This window comes from Rhineura floridana, chromosome 9 (genome assembly GCF_030035675.1).
Source record: "Rhineura floridana isolate rRhiFlo1 chromosome 9, rRhiFlo1.hap2, whole genome shotgun sequence".
Classification (NCBI taxonomy): Eukaryota; Metazoa; Chordata; class Lepidosauria; order Squamata; family Rhineuridae; genus Rhineura; species Rhineura floridana.
The window spans coordinates 15,014,922-15,033,366 of record NC_084488.1 but is presented as its reverse complement, the minus strand read 5'-3'; the positions used below and the strand labels follow the sequence as shown (position 1 = coordinate 15,033,366).

General features: G+C 41.7%; 1 protein-coding gene across 1 annotated transcript; it reads right to left on the bottom strand.

The window, feature by feature from the left end:
- Positions 1-326: 326 nt before the first annotated feature.
- Positions 327-18,184, bottom strand: LOC133364330 (uncharacterized). Its single transcript, XM_061584702.1, has 3 exons — positions 18,106-18,184; positions 12,503-12,610; positions 327-841 (listed from the first exon to the last, which is right to left on the bottom strand). Exons 1-3 carry the CDS (start codon positions 18,182-18,184, stop codon positions 327-329), a joined length of 702 nt encoding a protein of 233 aa, XP_061440686.1.
- Positions 18,185-18,445: the final 261 nt, after the last annotated feature.

The following is an 18,445-nucleotide window of genomic DNA, read 5'->3' as shown; positions in this document are numbered from 1 at the left end:
TGATGATGCTGGAGGCGCTCCTTTAGATACACTGGACCGAATCAGTTGTCTAGCAATGGTGAATGGGCCAGGAAGACCCCTTTTGTCATTTAAACTCTGCAGGAGAGCCTCCCCCCCACTCCTGGCAGCTATCAGAAGTTGTGCTTGTAGTTTTAGTGTGTCTAGAGAATTGCTGGGTACTGGAAACCAGGCAGAGAGACTGGCTGTCTGCGCGATGGCTTTTGGGGTGCCTCCTGCAACCCAGATGGAAAAGCTGGATATTGCACTGCTGATGCCTTGAACTGCCTCCATCCTTGAGCTCAGGTTGGAATCCACCTTGGTGAAGTTTAGGGGGTCTCTTCCCGTTTGTGGCAACATGGAGCAGACAGCGCCGGCTGTGGTGGATTTTGGTTCCCTGCAGCAGCAGCCTCCTGGCTTAATACGTAAAATGCCCTTACGTTCCAGAATCGAGATTGCTCTTGAAGAAGAGACTTCATGTAAATATTTTCAAAATTCTTGAAGCAGCCGACTAGAGTTACAAATGTTTCATCATCCTCATTTTCTGTTACATGCTGAAGAGTAGGAAGCATTGGTGCTAGACCAGTACCAGAAGCAAGCATGAGAAGTTCTCCATATTGATTGGCTGTGTAAGGAAAGCCTCCAAATGGTCCTCTCCAAAAAACTGAATCTCCTTCTTTCCAGGATTTTATGTATTGTGACATTAGTCCATCTCCATAGCACTTGGCTAGCCAAGCCTCGCTTTCCGAAGTGGGAGCGAGGATGGCACGACCCCTATCACAGCTTCGGGCCCCATGTCGAAGAGATGCCTGGCTACAAGCAGCGGCCTTGCTACATGTTTCTTCTGTGCCGCAGGAGCCCACATGATGGGAGCGAACCAAAGGGGTTTGAAAATACAGAGCACGATGAGAAGTACCATGCACAAATCAGATACCAAGCAGTTTCACAATGAAACACAGATTTTTCATAAAATTAGGCAATTCAGTCTACTTCGAAAATGTTTTGCCTTCAGGGAGATACAATTTTCCATTAAATGAGCTGCCTACTTTTCTGACAAATCTGGGATGCAATTCAGAGGGAGAAAGCACATAAGCCCCTCTGCTTTAATGCTTTACCTAATATTATCAAGTGATGTGGGGAAGAGATGTGGGTCAGTAGCAGCCATGCATTTAAAAATTCACCCTTGTAGAGAAACTTCCAAACACAAGAAACGTGCCGCATGGTACAATATTCCAATAAGGCCACTGATCCCACTTCATCTTTTCATAATGCACATTTAAAAAAAGATTGTTGGAAAGTATTGCTTCTCTCCATTTCATGTCCCCTAAAGATTTATATCCTCTTTTAACTGTATGTGAATAGAGGGGCTCTTGTTTACATAATCAGCTTTCTGATTTTGGGACTATGGATTCTCCTTCTACGACACGTCTTGAAAAAATAAAGAATGGCAGCAATGCAAATTGGCAAGAAGGTGGGATTTTTTCCCCAAGAAATAGAAACCGTGCGGAGCGAGAGAACATAATTAAATGTCACCCTCAGGGCAGAATGTTCAAAAACTTCATTTGGTACCATTACTGACGTATTCATTTTCTAATTTGGGATTCCAAAACATAAGATGGAGAGGGTTATATGATTGCTAGCATATGATGGGAATAAGGTATGAAACTTCAGGTCCCCCCCCCCTCCCCGAATCAAGACACACTCTGCAAAAACCTGGGACTATAAAACAGTTACTTCCTTTGGCTGCTACAGCTGCAGACTGATTAAAACTCAGCAGGAACAGCTATAATAAACAAATACCGCCTGCTGCAAGAACAGGTGTTTGTGTCCTCAATTTAGAAACCAAATGATATGAGAAGATGCAAAAGGATGGAAGCAGATCACTGCCTAGGTTGACATAATTTGTCACTACTTCTTGAACATAATGCCATATTTCTTACTGCCTTTCCAAGTTGGCACCACCAAAACATCAGGCACATGCTTAAGCAATGAAGCTGCAAGAATAGCATATACAAAAGTGTTTCAGGCATATGCCCGCGCCACTTCAGTCACTGTACATGGACTCCTGTCTGCTTCCCCATCCCCACCCCAGGCCTGTCACAAGATGCTTTTCACACATTGCCATTGTGAAAATGTATGATGGGTGAAAACCAATGGAAGTGGTTCCTTTTTCTCTTAGGCCTGTTGTTACCACTGAGAAAAGAGAAATGTGCAATAACAGGACTTTCACATGGAAGAGTATGTGTGCGCATGTGTGCAAGATGTGATAACAGACTCCAACTTAGATGACTTGGACATAAGACAAGTTAATAGAAGGTGGCCATAGTCATGACAGTGAAGTGGAACCTCCATATTAAAAGGCAGTATATCTCTGCATTAGTGATGGGATCTGTTGGCCAATGCCAGCTCAAAAGCAGTCTAGTGACCTAACAGGCTAGTATTGATTCGAATTTGTTTTTTGTCCACATGCCAGTTTTACTGATAAATTTTCCCCATGGAAAAAAATATTGATATTAATATGTTTAAAGGAAATGTAGATAAACTAAAGGAAAAATCAATAAACTGAAGGAAATATTGATAAACTGTTGGCATTAATATCAATATTTTAGATGTGGATTTTAAAAAACAAATTTCCAAAAATAACTGTGGAAAATCACTACATAAAAATCCAATCCACAACAACAGCAAGTAAGTGAATTAATGGAAAATTTGGTACCAAATCTGAATTGGGCAGAATTCTAGCACATCCCTCATCCACAAACAAGATGTTGATGGGCTATTAATCTTTTCACAGAACCACAGAAATTTAGAAGAGGCCTATAAGGCCATCGAGCCCAACCCCCTGCTCGAGAATCTATCTTAAAACATACCCGACAGGTATCTGTCCAGCTGCCTCTTGAATGCCTCCAGTGTTAGAGAGCACATCACCTCCAAAGATAATTGGTTCCATTGCCGTACTGCTCTAACAGTTAGGGAATTTTTCCTGATGTTCAGTCGAAATCTGGCTTCCTAAAACTTGAGTCCATTATTCCATGTCCTGCACTCTGAGATAATTGATAAAATATCCTGCCCATCTTCTGGATGACAACCTTTCAAATACTTAAACAGTGCTCTCATATCTCCCCTCAGTTTTCTCTTCTCAAGGCTAAAGATATACAGTTCTTTCAGTATCTCGTAAGGCTTTGTTTCCAATCCCCTGATCATCCTTGATGCCTTCCTCTGAAACTGTTGCAGTTTGTCTCCATTCTTCTTAAAGTGTGGTGTCCAGAACTAGACACAGTACTCAAGATGAGGCCTAAACAGTGCTGAATAGAACGGAATAGGATTTCACATGATTTTGAAACTATACTTCTGTTAATGCAGCCTAAAACAGCATTTGCCTTTTTTGCAGCCACATCACACTGTTGGCTCATATTCAGGTTGTGATCAGTAACAGTCCAAGATCCTTCTTGTATGTAGTGTTGCTGAGCCAAGTATCCCTCACCTTATAACAGTGCACTTGTTTTCTTTTTCCTAGGTGTGAAACTTTGCACTTATTGCTGTTAAATTTCATTCTGTTGTTTTCAGCCCAATGATCCAGCCTATCAAGATTACTTTGAATTTTGTTTCTGTCCCCCAGGGTATTAGCTATCCCTCCCAATTTTGTATAATCTGCAGATCTAATAAACATTCCCTGACCTCCTCATCCAAATCATTAATAAAAATGCTGAAGAGCACTGGACCCAGGACTGATCCCTGCAATACCCCACTCATTTATTCCCCCCAGTTTGAGGAGGAATAATTGATAAGCACTCTATGAGTATGATTCTGTAGCCAACTGTGGATCCATCTGATAGTTCCATTTAGTACACATATAGCTAGCTTGCTAATCAGAATATCATAGGGCACTTTGTCAACAGCTTTGCTGAAGTCAAGATATATTATGTCCACAGCATTCCCACAGTCTACCAGTGAGGTTACCCAATCAAAAATAGGATTTGTTCTTGATAATTCCACATTGCCTTTTAGTAATCACTTCTTGGTTTTCAAGGTGCTTACAGACTGACTGCTTTATAATGTGTTCCAGAATTTTCCCAGGGACTTATGTCAAGCTGATTGTTCTGTAACTCCCAGGTTCTTCCTTTTTGCTCTTTTTGAAGATAGGGACCTCCTCCAGTCATTCAGCACTTCACTCATCCTCCACAGTTTTGCAGAGATAACAGACAATGGTCTGTTATGGTCTAGGATGTAGCTCATCAGGCCCCGAAAATCTGAACTTGTTCAAAGTGATTAGGTATTGTTTAACTATTTGTCTATCAATCTCAAGCTGCAATCCTGCCCCTTCCACTTCATGTTTGCCAGAGGGTCATAGACCCTCCTTTGAGAGAAGACTTACCTAAATTAGGAATTGAGCACTTCTGCCTTTTCTTTGTCTTCTGTTATCATTTTGCCATCCTCATTGAATAGCTGAATCACCATTTCCTTTCTCTGTCTTTTACTATGGATGTACCTGAAGAAAGCTTTTTTGTTGCTTTTAGCATCCCTCGCTAACTTCAGCTCATTCTCAGCTTTAGCCTTTCTAATACCATCCCAACAATTCTGTGCAACCAATCTGTACACTTTTCTTGGGGCCTGGCCTTCCTCCCACTTCCTGAATGTGTCCTTTTTGTTGTCAGGTCATCTCTACGCTTCCTACGAAGCCACATTGGCTTCTTCTGCTGTCTTCCATTGTTTGCCATTGTGCCTTTAGAATTTCCTTTTTCAGAAACTCCCACCCATCTTGGACTCCTTTTCTCATTATGGTTGCTCGGCATGAAACCATATTTCTTACATCTTGTTGACCAGAGCTTGAAAAAGTTACTTTTTTGAACTACAACTCCCATCAGCCCCAGCCAGCATGGCCACTGGATTGGGCTGATGGTAGTTGAAGTTCAAAAAAGTAACTTTTCCAAGCTCTGTTGTTGACATGCCTCTACTGATAAAAGTGGCTTTTGTTTCTTCCTTTATTCATTGATTGCTTGAAGGTTTCCTGAGTTCCTGGGATGAGCTGCTGTACATGAGATGATTTCGTGTGTCCCATAATATATGAGAAATACAAAGAGTCACATATTAACTATATCAATGCAGCATTAATTAGCTTTATATATATATATATATATATATATATATATATATATATATGTGTGTGTGTGTGTGTGTGTGTGTGTGTGTGTGTGTGTGTGTGTGTGTGTGTGCGTGTGTGACACTGAACTCTACTTATTTGTGCAAATCTTGTTTAATTATTTGCTTGATTAGAGTGAAAAAGAATACTAGGCCTATTTTGAATCCATAGTATAAATGAACTAAAATTACCCTGTTTGTGTGCTAAAATGTAAAATGCTGACAGTTAAGTTACTTGTGTGTGTGGAAAGAGAAATGCTAATATGCTGAATTGTAAAAGCATTGTTTGTGTAAAGCTGTGTCTGCAAAATAGATAACTGTGTTCTCACAGGCTTTTAGTTGCAAATGCACCTGTGCCGAAGAAAGTATCAGACTATGTTGCAAACTATGTTGCATATGTACAAGGTCAATATGAACATAACAGGTTTGGAAAAACAACTTCTAAATATGGTTATTAGGAGGAAATGGGCATGGATTAATGATGTCGTTATGATGTAGATGTGATGAAATTGATGCATGAATAATTAGTAAAACAAAGCTTATAAAAAGGCCAGCACAGCAGAGTTTGTCAGAACTAGCTTGGCCCTTCTCCACGTGCACGTGTTAGAAATAAATATACTCTATCCTCCATCTTGTTTCATTCGTTCTTGAGCTCTATTGGGTGAGTATTTGGGAGCGAATCCTCAGCCACTAGGACCCTAAAAGGGACTAGGGCGTATTGTTTATAACAATTTGGCGACTCCGCTGGGACATCATTTTGTTGGCATTCCTCTTTGCCTTGGACGTGGTCCCTGCAGGGGGTTGGGAAGAGTGCTCCAGGCTATATTCAGCCTGCCCAAGCCTGTGGGAGCAGATTGGGGCGACGAGGAATTGCCATGATGACTCCCTTTTAAATCGAAACAAGGTTGGAGAGGATTGGAGAAGAGCAGGGGGTTTCAACGTTCCAACATCTCTTCGAAAGGGGTAAGGAGCCCATTGGGCTTAAGTGTGAAGAGAGTGGTGTGTGAAAGTGTGTGCATGAGACAGGGCTTATCCGCAGCAGTTTACCCTGAAGCGAGTGAGGACCGTGAGTAGCGCGTTTCCCTACCTCCGCGAGGAGAAGGGCCGTGAAAACCGGGAAGCAAGTGTTGTACATCATTTGTCCGTTGTTCCGTCTTAGGCATCTCCCCTGGTAGACAGAGAGGCTACCCGAGACAGATAGGCTACCCGAGTGTCGTCTGAATACGGGAGAGGAAGGGTGCATCGGAATGTTATCTGTCTGTTGTTTTGTCTCAGACACCCCCCCAGGTAGATGGAGAGGCTACCCCCAAAAGTCGTATGTCATCTGCAAAGGGCAGATAGGACTGGACAGGGAACATGGGGCAGGGTGCTTCAAAACATGACAAGATGGAGAGGACAGAACAGAGGAAAGTTAAGAAAGGGTTTGGAAAGAGTCAGAAGAAAAAGGGCGATTGGAAAATGACCCCCCTTGAATGTATTTTGCAAAATTTCTCTGAGTTTAAGAAAAGTGTTGTCTCTTCTGGAGGGCCGGTCCCAAATGAAGAGCAGTTGTCAATGTTTTGTAATGAAGCATGGGTGGAGCTGGGTATTGATTGGCCACTGGGAGGAACGTTTAACATTACAAGGGCTCGGCAGTTGGAAGCCACCCTTTTTGACATGCTGCCAGACGAGTTAACATCGTGGTGGTATGCTAGGGGGTGGAGAATCATCTGCCTAGACCCACCTTCAGAGTGTGCGCTGGAAATGGCTTTGGCTCAATGCCAAATTAATAAGGGAAAGAAATTGGAAATAAAACCCCCAGTTCTTCAGCCAGAAGAAGAAGAATGGCTGGTTTCGCCTCCGGCCCCACCTCCGGCCATTCCTTTGCCAGCACCACCAGTATTACCAGTGCCACCACAGGGAATTCAGCCACCACAGGCGGTCCAATTGCCACCAGCCCAAATTGGGCCACCTACCCAAGTTCAGGCTGAATCATCAGTTCAGGCTGTGCCATCAGTTCAAGTACAGCCTCCAACGTATCAACAGTCTATTGTTCTGCAGACCCAGTCCACTAGTTTTGGAACCCCTTCTTCTGGAAGTACAGCAATGGAACAAGATTTAAGTCAATCACCTATTGCTGGAACTTCGTCTGGAACTGCAGTGACGTTCCAGGATTTGAGTCAATCTTTAAGGCGAATACGACAAGAATATGATATTTTGGATCGTTATGCTTATTCTGTGCGACAAAGCCAGAATTTAGGAGCCTCGCCCCAAATGATTGACCCACGTCTCCAGATGATTGAGGAAGTTAGGAGGGAGAATCAAAGAATGGATGGACATACTTTGTGGAGTGGGCGCACATATAGCTCCACTCCCATAAGTAGAGATGAAGGCAGAAATAGTCTTGCATCAGAAGATATTTTGGCCGATGCCTCTCACCTTATGGCACCAATGCGAGAGATGTTGGATGGCCAGGGACAAGTTGCTTATGTACATGTGCCCTTTACCACTTCTGATTTATATAATTGGAAAAATCAGATGCCAGGTCTGAGAGAAGACCAAGATAAACATTGCCAATTGTGGGAGACTATTTTTGCTAGCCACCATCCTACTTGGGCAGATATACAAACACTGATGAATACTCTTCTCAGTTTGGAAGAAAAGTCATTAGTACTTTCTCAGGCCACGGCTCTTGCATTGGAAGAGCAGAGACAAGGTGGCAATGCACCTGGTTTAGCCCCAGTACATGTTTTACCGACACAAGAACCTCGTAGATGGATTCAAACTCCAGGAATAGGAGCCCCTAGATACAAAAGATTGATTTTACATGGATTTAAGCATGCCATTCCTAAGCCAATGAATGTGGCAAAGATATATGAAATCCATCAAGAGAAAGAGGAAACTCCCTCTTCTTTTCTTAATCGCCTTACCACAGCCATGCGAAGATTTACCACTCTTAATCCAGAGGCTGATGAAAATCAACGGCTTCTAATTTCTTTGTTTATTGGCCAAAGTTCTTCAGATATTCGGAAGAAATTGCAGAAGGTGGAAGGAGTGATGGGTATGAGACTGGGACAAATAATGGACATTGCATTTAAGGTTTATGTGAATAGAGAAGAATTAAGTAAGAAGGAGGGAGAAAAGTTGATGAAAAAGCAATGTAGCATGCTTGAAAAGCAATGTGATTTGATTGCGGCAGTGGTTAGCATAAACCAAAAAGATAAGGCAAGAGGGCCACAGAGGAGATTGGAGAAGGACCAGTGTGTGAAGTGTTTGAAAAAAGGCCATTGGGCAAAAGACTGTAGAAATAAGGAGGTATCTAGACCTTGCCAAGATGGACGGGGAGGCCCACTTGATCCAAATCCACCCTGTGAGCGGATGATGGCTGCCAAAGGGGAACAGGAGGAATCAGAATGAAGATGGACGGGATATGAGGGCGGCTCGCGGGAAGAACTATATGTGCGTCTTACCCTGAATAATTCGGTGGTCCAAGGGCTAGTAGATACAGGAGCGGCCTTCTCTATGATTCCACGAGCAATGTCCCGTCTACCCTTGACCCTCACTAAAGAAACCAAAGATGTAATGGGAATAGAAGGACAACGTCGTCGGGTCCCTTTATCTGAGCCCATACAGGTACACCTTCCAGGAAGAGAAGATAAACAACAATATTTTACACATCAGTTTTTGGTTTCGGATGGTTGCCCTATTGCAATATTTGGAAGAGACCTTTTAGCAAAGCTTCAAGCCCAAATTATATTTAAAGGAAAAACTTTGGAAGTGATGATACCAAAGCAACAAGAATGCACTCTCCAAATGATCCTAAGGGGGGAGCTAGAGGTTAAAGAGAAACAACAATGGGAACCTCCGGAAGGAATACATCCTGATATTTGGGCCAGAAAGAATAATCCTGCTCGTGCAATCAATGCTGAACCAGTAAAGGTCAGATTGAAGCTTGGGGTAGGCCCAACTCCAGTACGTCAATTTCCTTTGAAGCTAGAAGTACGCCTGAGTCTGAAGGAATTAGTAATGGACTTTATCCATTACCAATGGTTACATCAAACTACTAGTCCTCATAATACCCCCATATTTGGAGTTCCCAAGGAAGGCCGCCCAGGACAGTATAGGATGGTGCAAGACTTGCGAACTATCAATGAAAAAGTTTTAGAAGATGTTCCAGTAGTGCCAAACCCACATACTCTGTTGGCTCATGTACCTGGCGATACTACCCGATTTACTGTGATTGATTTAAAGGATGCATTCTTTTCAGTACCCCTTCATGAAGATAGTCAAGATCTTTTTGCATTCCTATGGGAAGACCCAGTTGACCATCGACAGTGTCAACTAACTTGGTCCGTATTACCTCAAGGATTTATCAGCTCCCCATCTGAATTTACTAAGGCATTACAGAAAGATTTAGGACCATGGTATCAACAACAACCAAAGACAGCATTGCTGGTCTATGTGGATGATTTTTTGATCTGTAGCCCAGATAAGATGAGTAATGAACAGGATGCTGTGAGCCTATTGAATCATTTGCATACTTGTGGATATCGAGTGTCCAAAGATAAGGTACAATGGAATCAGAAGCAAGTAACGTACCTAGGATATCAGCTATCACAGGAAGGACGAATGTTGTCAACTGAAAGGCGGACAGCGATCTGTGGTTTACCACCACCAACCAATGTTAGGGAACTATGATCATTTTTTGGGTTTAGCTGGCTTTTGTCGACAATGGATACCAAACTACAGTAGCTATGCCACTTCTTTATATGAGTTATTAAAGAAGGGAACGGATTGGAAATGGACTAAAGAATGTCACCAAGCTTTTGAAAATATCAAACGAGCTTTGCAGGAAGCACCAGCTTTAGCCTTACCAGATGGGCTTAAACCATATAGACTTTATGTTTCAGAAAATAAAGGAACTGCGAGTGGAGTTTTGACACAGCAGTGGGGCCCTGACCATTTACCTGTGGGCTACTATTCATCTCAATTGGATCCTGTAGCAAGAGGATGGCCAGCATGCCTGCGAATTGTGGCAGCCACAGTTCTTTTAAAGAAAGCTGAAAAGATCATGATGGGAGCCCCTGTAGAAGTACTAGGACCTCATGATTTGAAAAGGATCCTGGGAGAGAAAGCAGCAAAGGTTCTTAGTCCAAGTAGACTTACCCAGTATGAACAGCAGCTGCTAGGATGACAAGGCTTACATCTGAAAGCTTGTAATACCTTGAATCCAGCAACACTACTGCCCCAACTGGGAGAATTAGTACATGATTGTATCCAGACATTAGAATGCTCATTGAAACCTCGGATAGATTTGACTGATCAGCCAATAGTAGGACGACATTTATATGTGGATGGAAGTTCGAAGGTAACAGATGGACAGCGGTATGCAGGCTGCGCTGTGTGTGAGGACCTGAAGCCTATAAAGAATGTTAAATTGCCACCTACCTATTCAGCCCAGATGGCGGAATTGGCCGCAGCCATAGAGGCCTTGAAAGAATTGGATCAACAAGAGGGGAATATATACACTGATTCTAAGTATGTATTCCAAACTGCACATGCCTTCGCTATGTTGTGGAAAGAAAGAGGCTTTATTAAAAGTGATGGACACAGGATTGAGCATCAGCAAATAATAAAAGAATTTTTGGAATGTGTTCAATTGCCAAAGAAGGTAGCTATTATCCATGTGAAAGCCCTTGGAAAAGAATTGGATCCAGCTAGGCAAAAGGGGAATCACCAAGCAGATGAGGCGGCAAAGGAAGCCGCACTGAGTGGACAGCCATTGGAGAAGAATTTAATGAGCATCATGATCCCATGGAGAGAGTTGATCCCTCAATATTCTAAGAAGGAAGAAAATGCTGCAGTACAATATGGGGCTCAGAAGTTATCCAATGGTTGGTGGCAATTACCTACAGGATTAATTTTTGTCCCAAAGGCAGTGCTTCGAGCTCTTGTACTAGAGACTCATAAACAAACTCATCTTGGAGGCAACGCTTTAGGGGATCTTTTGATTAGACAAATAGTTGCACCAGGATTGTATAAAGAAACAAAGCGGGCAGTGTATGGATGTACTATCTGTGTAGCGACAAATCCTGCTCCAAAACCACCACCAGCAATGGGAGGAAGACCATGGGCCTACTATCCTTTCCAGCGATTACAAATAGACTTTGCAGAATTGCCAAGATGTGCAGGGTATAAGTACCTGCTAGTTATAATAGATCAATTGACAGGATGGATAGAGGCCTTTCCCACGCGAACAGCGACAGCAATTACAGTAGCAAAGATACTGTTGAAGGAAATTTTTCCAGGATATTCTATGCCAGAGACATTTGAGTCAGACCAAGGCCCACACTTTGTGAGCAAGATAATTTGTGCTGTAAGTGCAGCCCTGGGATTCAAGTGGAACCTCCATACTCCATGGAGACCACAATCATCCGGTCAAGTTGAACGTGCTAACCGGACGGTTAAGACTTTATTAACCAAACTCTGCCAAGAGACTAAGCTGAATTGGATAACAGCACTGCCATTGGCCTTGACCATTATAAGAAACACTCCCAGGGGAAAAACAAAACTGACTCCTTTTGAGTCACTGTTTGGCAGACCTCCTATTGAGCCTGGGCCCCAGACAGAGATTAATGGGGAATTGGGGAACAGACAGTTATTGGAATATGTTACTGCCTTGCAGGGTGTCTTGTCTTCTATTCACAGGCATAATCGTGAGTTTCAGAGGTTACCCTTGGATGTGGCTATCCACCAATACCAACCAGGAGATTGGGTACGAGTTCGGAAGTGGAAGCAAGAGCCTTTGCAGCCCACGTGGGGACCACAGGAGCAGATCATTTTGATTACCGAATCGGCAGTAAAGCTCGTAGGCCATAAGCGGTGGGTCCATGCCAGCAGGATAAAGAAAGCAGAACCTACAATTACCCAGGAACCAGTGAAGGGAGTAGCCAAGGACTCCCCACCTGGAGAGGCGAAGGATCAGACGCCTGAAGAAAAGTGGTTATCGGAAACCGTACCGGGTTTCAACCTGAAGCTCAAGTTGAAGAAACAGAAAGACTGAGATTGTATGGGAGAAAGGTTCCAATAATAGTAATCCAATTTATAGATACAGAAAACAACATCTACATAACATTGCTCGAACCTTTCTGAATTCTGTTTTTCCACCCGATATTGACCTCAGGACTGTACGTCTGAGGTGGTAAATGGGAGGGTCTCCACCAACATTGCCACTGGAAGCATACCCCAGAAATTGGAGAATTGAATCTTTGCGAACTTGGGGACGTGTTGAAGTAGTTGTCACTTTACCCCATGTTCCATTGATTGCCGATATACCAAAAGATCCTAGACAGTATTATTATCATCCTGAAATAGAAGTAAATCTTACGTACAGGCGATGAGTGTGGTGTGTAAGGGCAGGTTGCTACGTCCTTGATCAAGGCCCTTAAGTCAATGGGAGGAAGTGTTCCACCTTCCCCATTAATTGCAATAATAGCTGCAAGAGATGAAAGAAACTATCAAAGGTATCTTCGAGTCCCTGTGGTAGTAATTCAAAAACGACCACCTTTAATTGGTTCATGTCTTGATAGACAATATCAGTGGCATACAGTAGTTCGGACCTGGGTAAATCACCGAGTTCCAAACAGTGGTATTAGATTTATGGCCTAAGTTATATCTTATGTCAAAATGGGAAGAAACTACAGATATTAGCCCTTTGGGCTATAAGTCTAAGCTTAGTATTGCTTTGTATCTCATTTCTTTACTTGTGGTATATATCTGCTTCCCAACTTCTTTTTCCATGCAAGAAGCGAGAATACATAGAGATAAAAAGAGCTCATTCCAGGAGGAAAAAAGGGAAAATGTGTTTGTTGAACTCGCTCAGGAAGTAGCCAAAGAATTTAATTTTACAAATTGTTGGATTTGTGGAAGTCCAAAGGGATTTCTAAAATGGCCATGGATTGGATTTCCTCTTGCATCCCGATGGCTCTTGAGTAATAAAAGTGAAATGCATGTTAATTTAAGCACCTGGACAGAGCCTCATACATGGGATTTGTATAAATTGAGTCTTGGCAAATATTGTCTCCAACAAAACATTTCTAAAGGCAAATATATTGGAGCCAGTAAGTGTAATTGGACATTAGGATGGCGAGAGTATTGTTCCATTGGTGGTTTGTCTGGTTGTCCAGTTACGAATTGTACTAAATTTGCTTCCAGATGGAATAACACACATGTCCAACTTAAAAATGGAACATGGTGTTCATGTATTCCTGATGCACGAAACCGGAGTTCATGTAGGTCTAAGTGTTCAGATCCTTTTACAGATATTCAATTGCATGAATGCCAAGAAAGAAATTTAACTGTCCCTACAATTTTAAAAGATCAAGGTTGGCTATGGAAGCACCTTAATGGAACTGTTATTTCGGTATTTCCGAATTATTGGGCAGTATGGAACCAAACTAATAATGATACCAAATGTACCTACAGAAATGAATCTCAATTATGAAAATGTAGTTTTAATTTGGGGAAAGGGTATCGTATTGTTACGGGCCCTCTTGGCTCAAAAGATACCTACTACATTCCTTATAATAAAAACTCCCCAATTTTACACAATACTACTATGCCTGCACTGAAAGGACACTATTGGATTTGTGATCAAAAGGCTTATGCAATTCTTCCCCTAAATTGGACTGGTATTTGTTATGTTGGAGTCATACAGCCAATGTATACCATAAAAGGCAGAAATCTAAATCCTTTAATACCAGTATTTGATGAAGAACAATCTGATAGAAAGAAGCGGGCCATTGATACCTCTTTAACAAAAGGCCAAGATAATGGTTGGAGAGACACTTGGCCTCCAGAACGGATCATTGAACATTATGATCCTGCTTCATGGGCACAAGATGGTTCAGCAGGATACCGTGGCCCTATATACATTTTGAATCGTCTTATTAGACTTCAAGCGGTATTGGAAGTAATAACCAATCAAACAGCTAAAGCTTTAATATTGCTTGCTGATCAGTCAACTCAAATGAGAGAAGCAATACTCCAAAACCGGCTGGCCTTGGATTATTTGTTAGCCAAAGAAGGAGGGGTCTGTGGACTCCTAAATTTGACAGAATGTTGTTTGAAAATTGATGACAATGGCGAAGTAGTAAAAGAGATTGGCATTAAAATTAAGGTACTTGCCCATGTCCCAGTGCAAACCTGGAGAGGAATAAATCTTGGAAATTGGGGCAGTTGGTTCAATTGGTTAGGAGGAATGAAAACAATGATTGTATTAGTTGTTTTGATTTTATTGGGATGTATGCTTTTGCCTTGCCTAATGGTAATGGTATTCGCAGCATCATAGATAATGCAGTAACTAAAAGTAGTATGCAAATGTATGGCAGAATTATGTATCAGCAAGTGATTCAGAATGAAGAAGCTATATGATATATATATATATCAAAAAGCTTCTAAGGGGGGAATTGTGACACTGAACTCTACTTATTTGTGCAAATCTTGTTTAATTATTTGCTTGATTAGAGTGAAAAAGAATACTAGGCCTATTTTGAATCCATAGTATAAATGAACTAAAATTACCTTGTTTGTGTGCTAAAATGTAAAATGCTGACAGTTAAGTTACTTGTGTGTGTGGAAAGAGAAATGCTAATATGCTGAATTGTAAAAGCATTGTTTGTGTAAAGCTGTGTCTGCAAAATAGATAACTGTGTTCTCACAGGCTTTTAGTTGCAAATGCACCTGTGCCGAAGAAAGTATCAGACTATGTTGCAAACTATGTTGCATATGTACAAGGTCAATATGAACATAACAAGTTTGGAAAAACAACTTCTAAATATGGTTATTAGGAGGAAATGGGCATGGATTAATGATGTCGTTATGATGTAGATGTGATGAAATTGATGCATGAATAATTAGTAAAACAAAGCTTATAAAAAGGCCAGCACAGCAGAGTTTGTCAGAACTGGCTTGGCCCTTCTCCACGTGCATGTGTTAGAAATAAATATACTCTATCCTCCATCTTGTTTCGTTCATTCTTGAGCTCTATTGGGTGAGTATTTGGGAGCAAATCCTCAGCCACTAGGACCCTAAAAGGGACTAGGGCGTATTGTTTATAACATATATATATATAGTGACATATTTTCATATAGAGCTATGGTTATCTGGTGCTTTTCCTGGAGGACTACTTTGGGAATGGAGCATGGAATGGACCAGTACCTCAATTCCTACTGGTCTCTCAAAGTCCTATTTCTCAGGGTTTAATTACAGCTCATGCTCATTTTCATGAACATTTTCCTTGACTTTTTCCTTTTTTAATTCAAAGCAACTTTAGGAAGCTTCAACCTGTGCAGGGCAGTATCTATATCTTTCCCTCCTGTTGTTCAACAAGGATGTTAGGTGACACTATTAGAGAAACAACTCATGGGGAAACAGTTAATGGTCCCCCCTCCTGCCCTGTAATCAGCAATGTTCCATTGCAGTTTGTAGCATCCTGTGTCTATCTTGGGTTAAAAGAAGCCAAGGAAAATATTAATGTGGCTGAATATCACTTATAGTTTGACCATGACTGAAGTGGTAAGCATGTGGCTGGTTTCAGACCCCAGATGAAGATTTTGATAGAATGATTTTCATAGAAAAAGAAAAAAATCCTTGCATATGGAAAACTAGCAAGTCATGAAGCAAACTAGGCAAGAACCTTTCTCTGACATACCAGTTTTCTATGTGAAGGAATTTGGGGGGGGGTATTGAGGAATATTCAATAATGCAGATCCCTACCTGTAGTCAGAAGCAACACAGCCCTGGCACAGGATTACTGCCTCAGTGAGCGTTAGCTAGAGATGCAATTTTTCTTTTTTCTCTCTCTCTAGGTTGAAAACTGGAGATAAGAATGCTTTAAGATTTCATACAATCTGCATTTTAAGTAAACTGACTTCATTCACACTTCCCAGACTAAAGGCTCATCTACATGAGAACATTTCTTCGTAGCAAATACATTGCATTTGCCTTCATAAAAATTTGCACCATCTGCAATTCCTGCTCAATGTTAGCTGCCAATTGGTTTTTCCCATTCACACAAGTAGGCGTTCCTCTGGGAAATATTAGTCTTGGTGTTTCCTTGTGGCCCTGCCCTCTAATTATACATTTCCACTCCCTCTGGTTCCTAGATGACTGAGCATGCTCAGTCTGTTCTACCAGCTACAGTAGGTTCCTTAAAAAAAAAAAGCCAGAAGTGAGAATATATGTGTTTTCCATGCCTATGGTTGGTAGGATACAGCTAAAATACAAATCTTTGTTTGAGGAGTGTTATGCTTTTGCTCAGAAGTTAGGAGGGAAAGAAAATAAAGGCACCATTTGCAGCAACATAAAACAGGCCAGCAGAATGGAGGAGAGTAACCAGAAGTTGCTTATCAGCCCACAGGAAACAAAATGAAAGAAGTGAAGAGGAGACAGTGGGAATGGAGAGGGAAATGATTAACATACCCATCTAAGAGCATCAGAGCAAAGAGTCTGCAAGTACTACAGAAATGGAATGGAGACTTTTTCCTCCACTTTTCATATTATCAGCTGATTGGGTTAGTACGGATTTACAGGGGGGAAACTGTGTGATAGATTCTGTTTGCCAGTAATGTCATATGAACCATGCAAATTTAAAGGAGAGGTGAACAGCACTAAGCACAACATAAACCACCATTCCCTAATATGTGGTTCGATACACAGATACTTCAGTTTGAATTTTGTGATACAGCTCTCAACTCAAAATAAATTACATATTAAAATGTGTATTGTGGGTTAAAATGTGTACTAAATTTGAATTTTATGGAAAAATGCATTTTCATGAAGTTTTTTTTAAAGAATTGCAGACTGATGCGGAAACATAATGAATCAGCCTTATGAATGAACATATGCAAAACTGACAAGAACAGGAAATAGACTAGTCCATCCATCTCTTTCCTGAAACAGATTGTTTGTGAGTGATGAAGTGAAAGTAATTCAAGGGAAAGAAAACCACTACCAGTGCTAACTTATAAAGATGTTAAATTAACTATGAATTTTGTCTGTGTGCATCTAACCTTCTGGCAGAAGAACAATAATAGAAAAGAATCCTTTTCTGTGTGCATGCTTATATTTTCCTCTAGGTTTTTTTTTTTTAAGATATTTTTACCTTGCTTTTTTTTAAAAAAAACGACTCAGTGCCTTGTTTTTGTTAACAGGGACAACTGGGAATTGCCTGGAGGCCAGAATTATGAAGATATTGCCTACATTCCTTGTACCATCATACCCAATAAGGTCAAATGGAAATTCTTTCACAAGGACTTCATCATCCATGCACCAAACTTGGCCCACAGCTACACGGTTGCACCAAAATGTGTTCAAGGACAGATTTTCCTCTGGAGAAATGCCCAAGACCAAGCTGTACACTTATGATGGTTCAGTTCTGCTGGCTTTTAAAATGGAACTTTGGTTATCCGTTTATCCGTGCTACTAGGACAACATATTAGAACAGCCACTAGCTAGCAGTGTTAGCTACAACTAAATATATACTTCTGCCTAAATTTTTCTAAGTTTCCCTCTCAGAAAGTGTGCCTCCAAATATATTCCTTAAACTCTCTTGAATTATAAAAAAATTGGCGAAGAATGGTGTCTGCTGAGTGAATGCATGTACCGAGTTGTTGTAAGCAAATTCATCTAGGGGCAGCAAGGACACCTTGTCTTGCTGGTAGTCCACATAACAGTGGAGGTACTGCTCTAGGGCTGCGTTCACTTTCTTCATTTGCCCATCTGTCTGGGGGTGGTGCGTGGATGACATCCTCAGCTCACTCTGTAACAGCTACTACAAGGCACACCAGAACTGCACGATGAACTGGGTCCCCTGATCCGAGACTAAACTGGTGAGGAGTCTGTGCAGCCAGAAAACGTGTTGAACAAACAACTGGGCTGTCTTCCTCGTGGTTGGCAGTCCTGCACAGGGAATGAAATGAGTCATTTTACTAAAGGCGTTCATGATGACCAATACTGACGTTTTCCTCTGAGAAGCGGGCAGGTCTGTGATGAAGTCCAGAGTCACCATTCGCCACAGTCCTTCAGGCATGGGGGTGGCTCCAGCAATCCAACTGGCTGCCCCAGGGCATATTCAGCTCTAATGCATATGGGACAGGATTGTACATATCTTTCCATGTTATGTTTGACCCTTGGCCACAAGACGTCCAGCGTGACCACCTGTAAAGTTTTATATACCCCAAAATGCCCTGTGGTTGGGGAATCATGGCATTGGCAGAGAACCTTGGATTGGACCTCTCTTGGAGGCACAAAAAGAATTTCATAGCGATAG

Excerpts from the sequence above, each read along its gene's own strand:
- LOC133364330 (XM_061584702.1), bottom strand. The coding sequence starts at position 18,184 with ATGGTGACTCTGGACTTCATCACAGACCTGCCCGCTTCTCAGAGGAAA. Across the intron at positions 12,611-18,105 it reads GGTCATCATGAACGCCTTTA|CTATTATTGCAATTAATGGG; the intron begins GTAAAATGACTC and ends CATCTCTTGCAG. Across the intron at positions 842-12,502 it reads ACCACACTCATCGCCTGTAC|AAGAAACATGTAGCAAGGCC; the intron begins GTAAGATTTACT and ends CCTGCGGCACAG.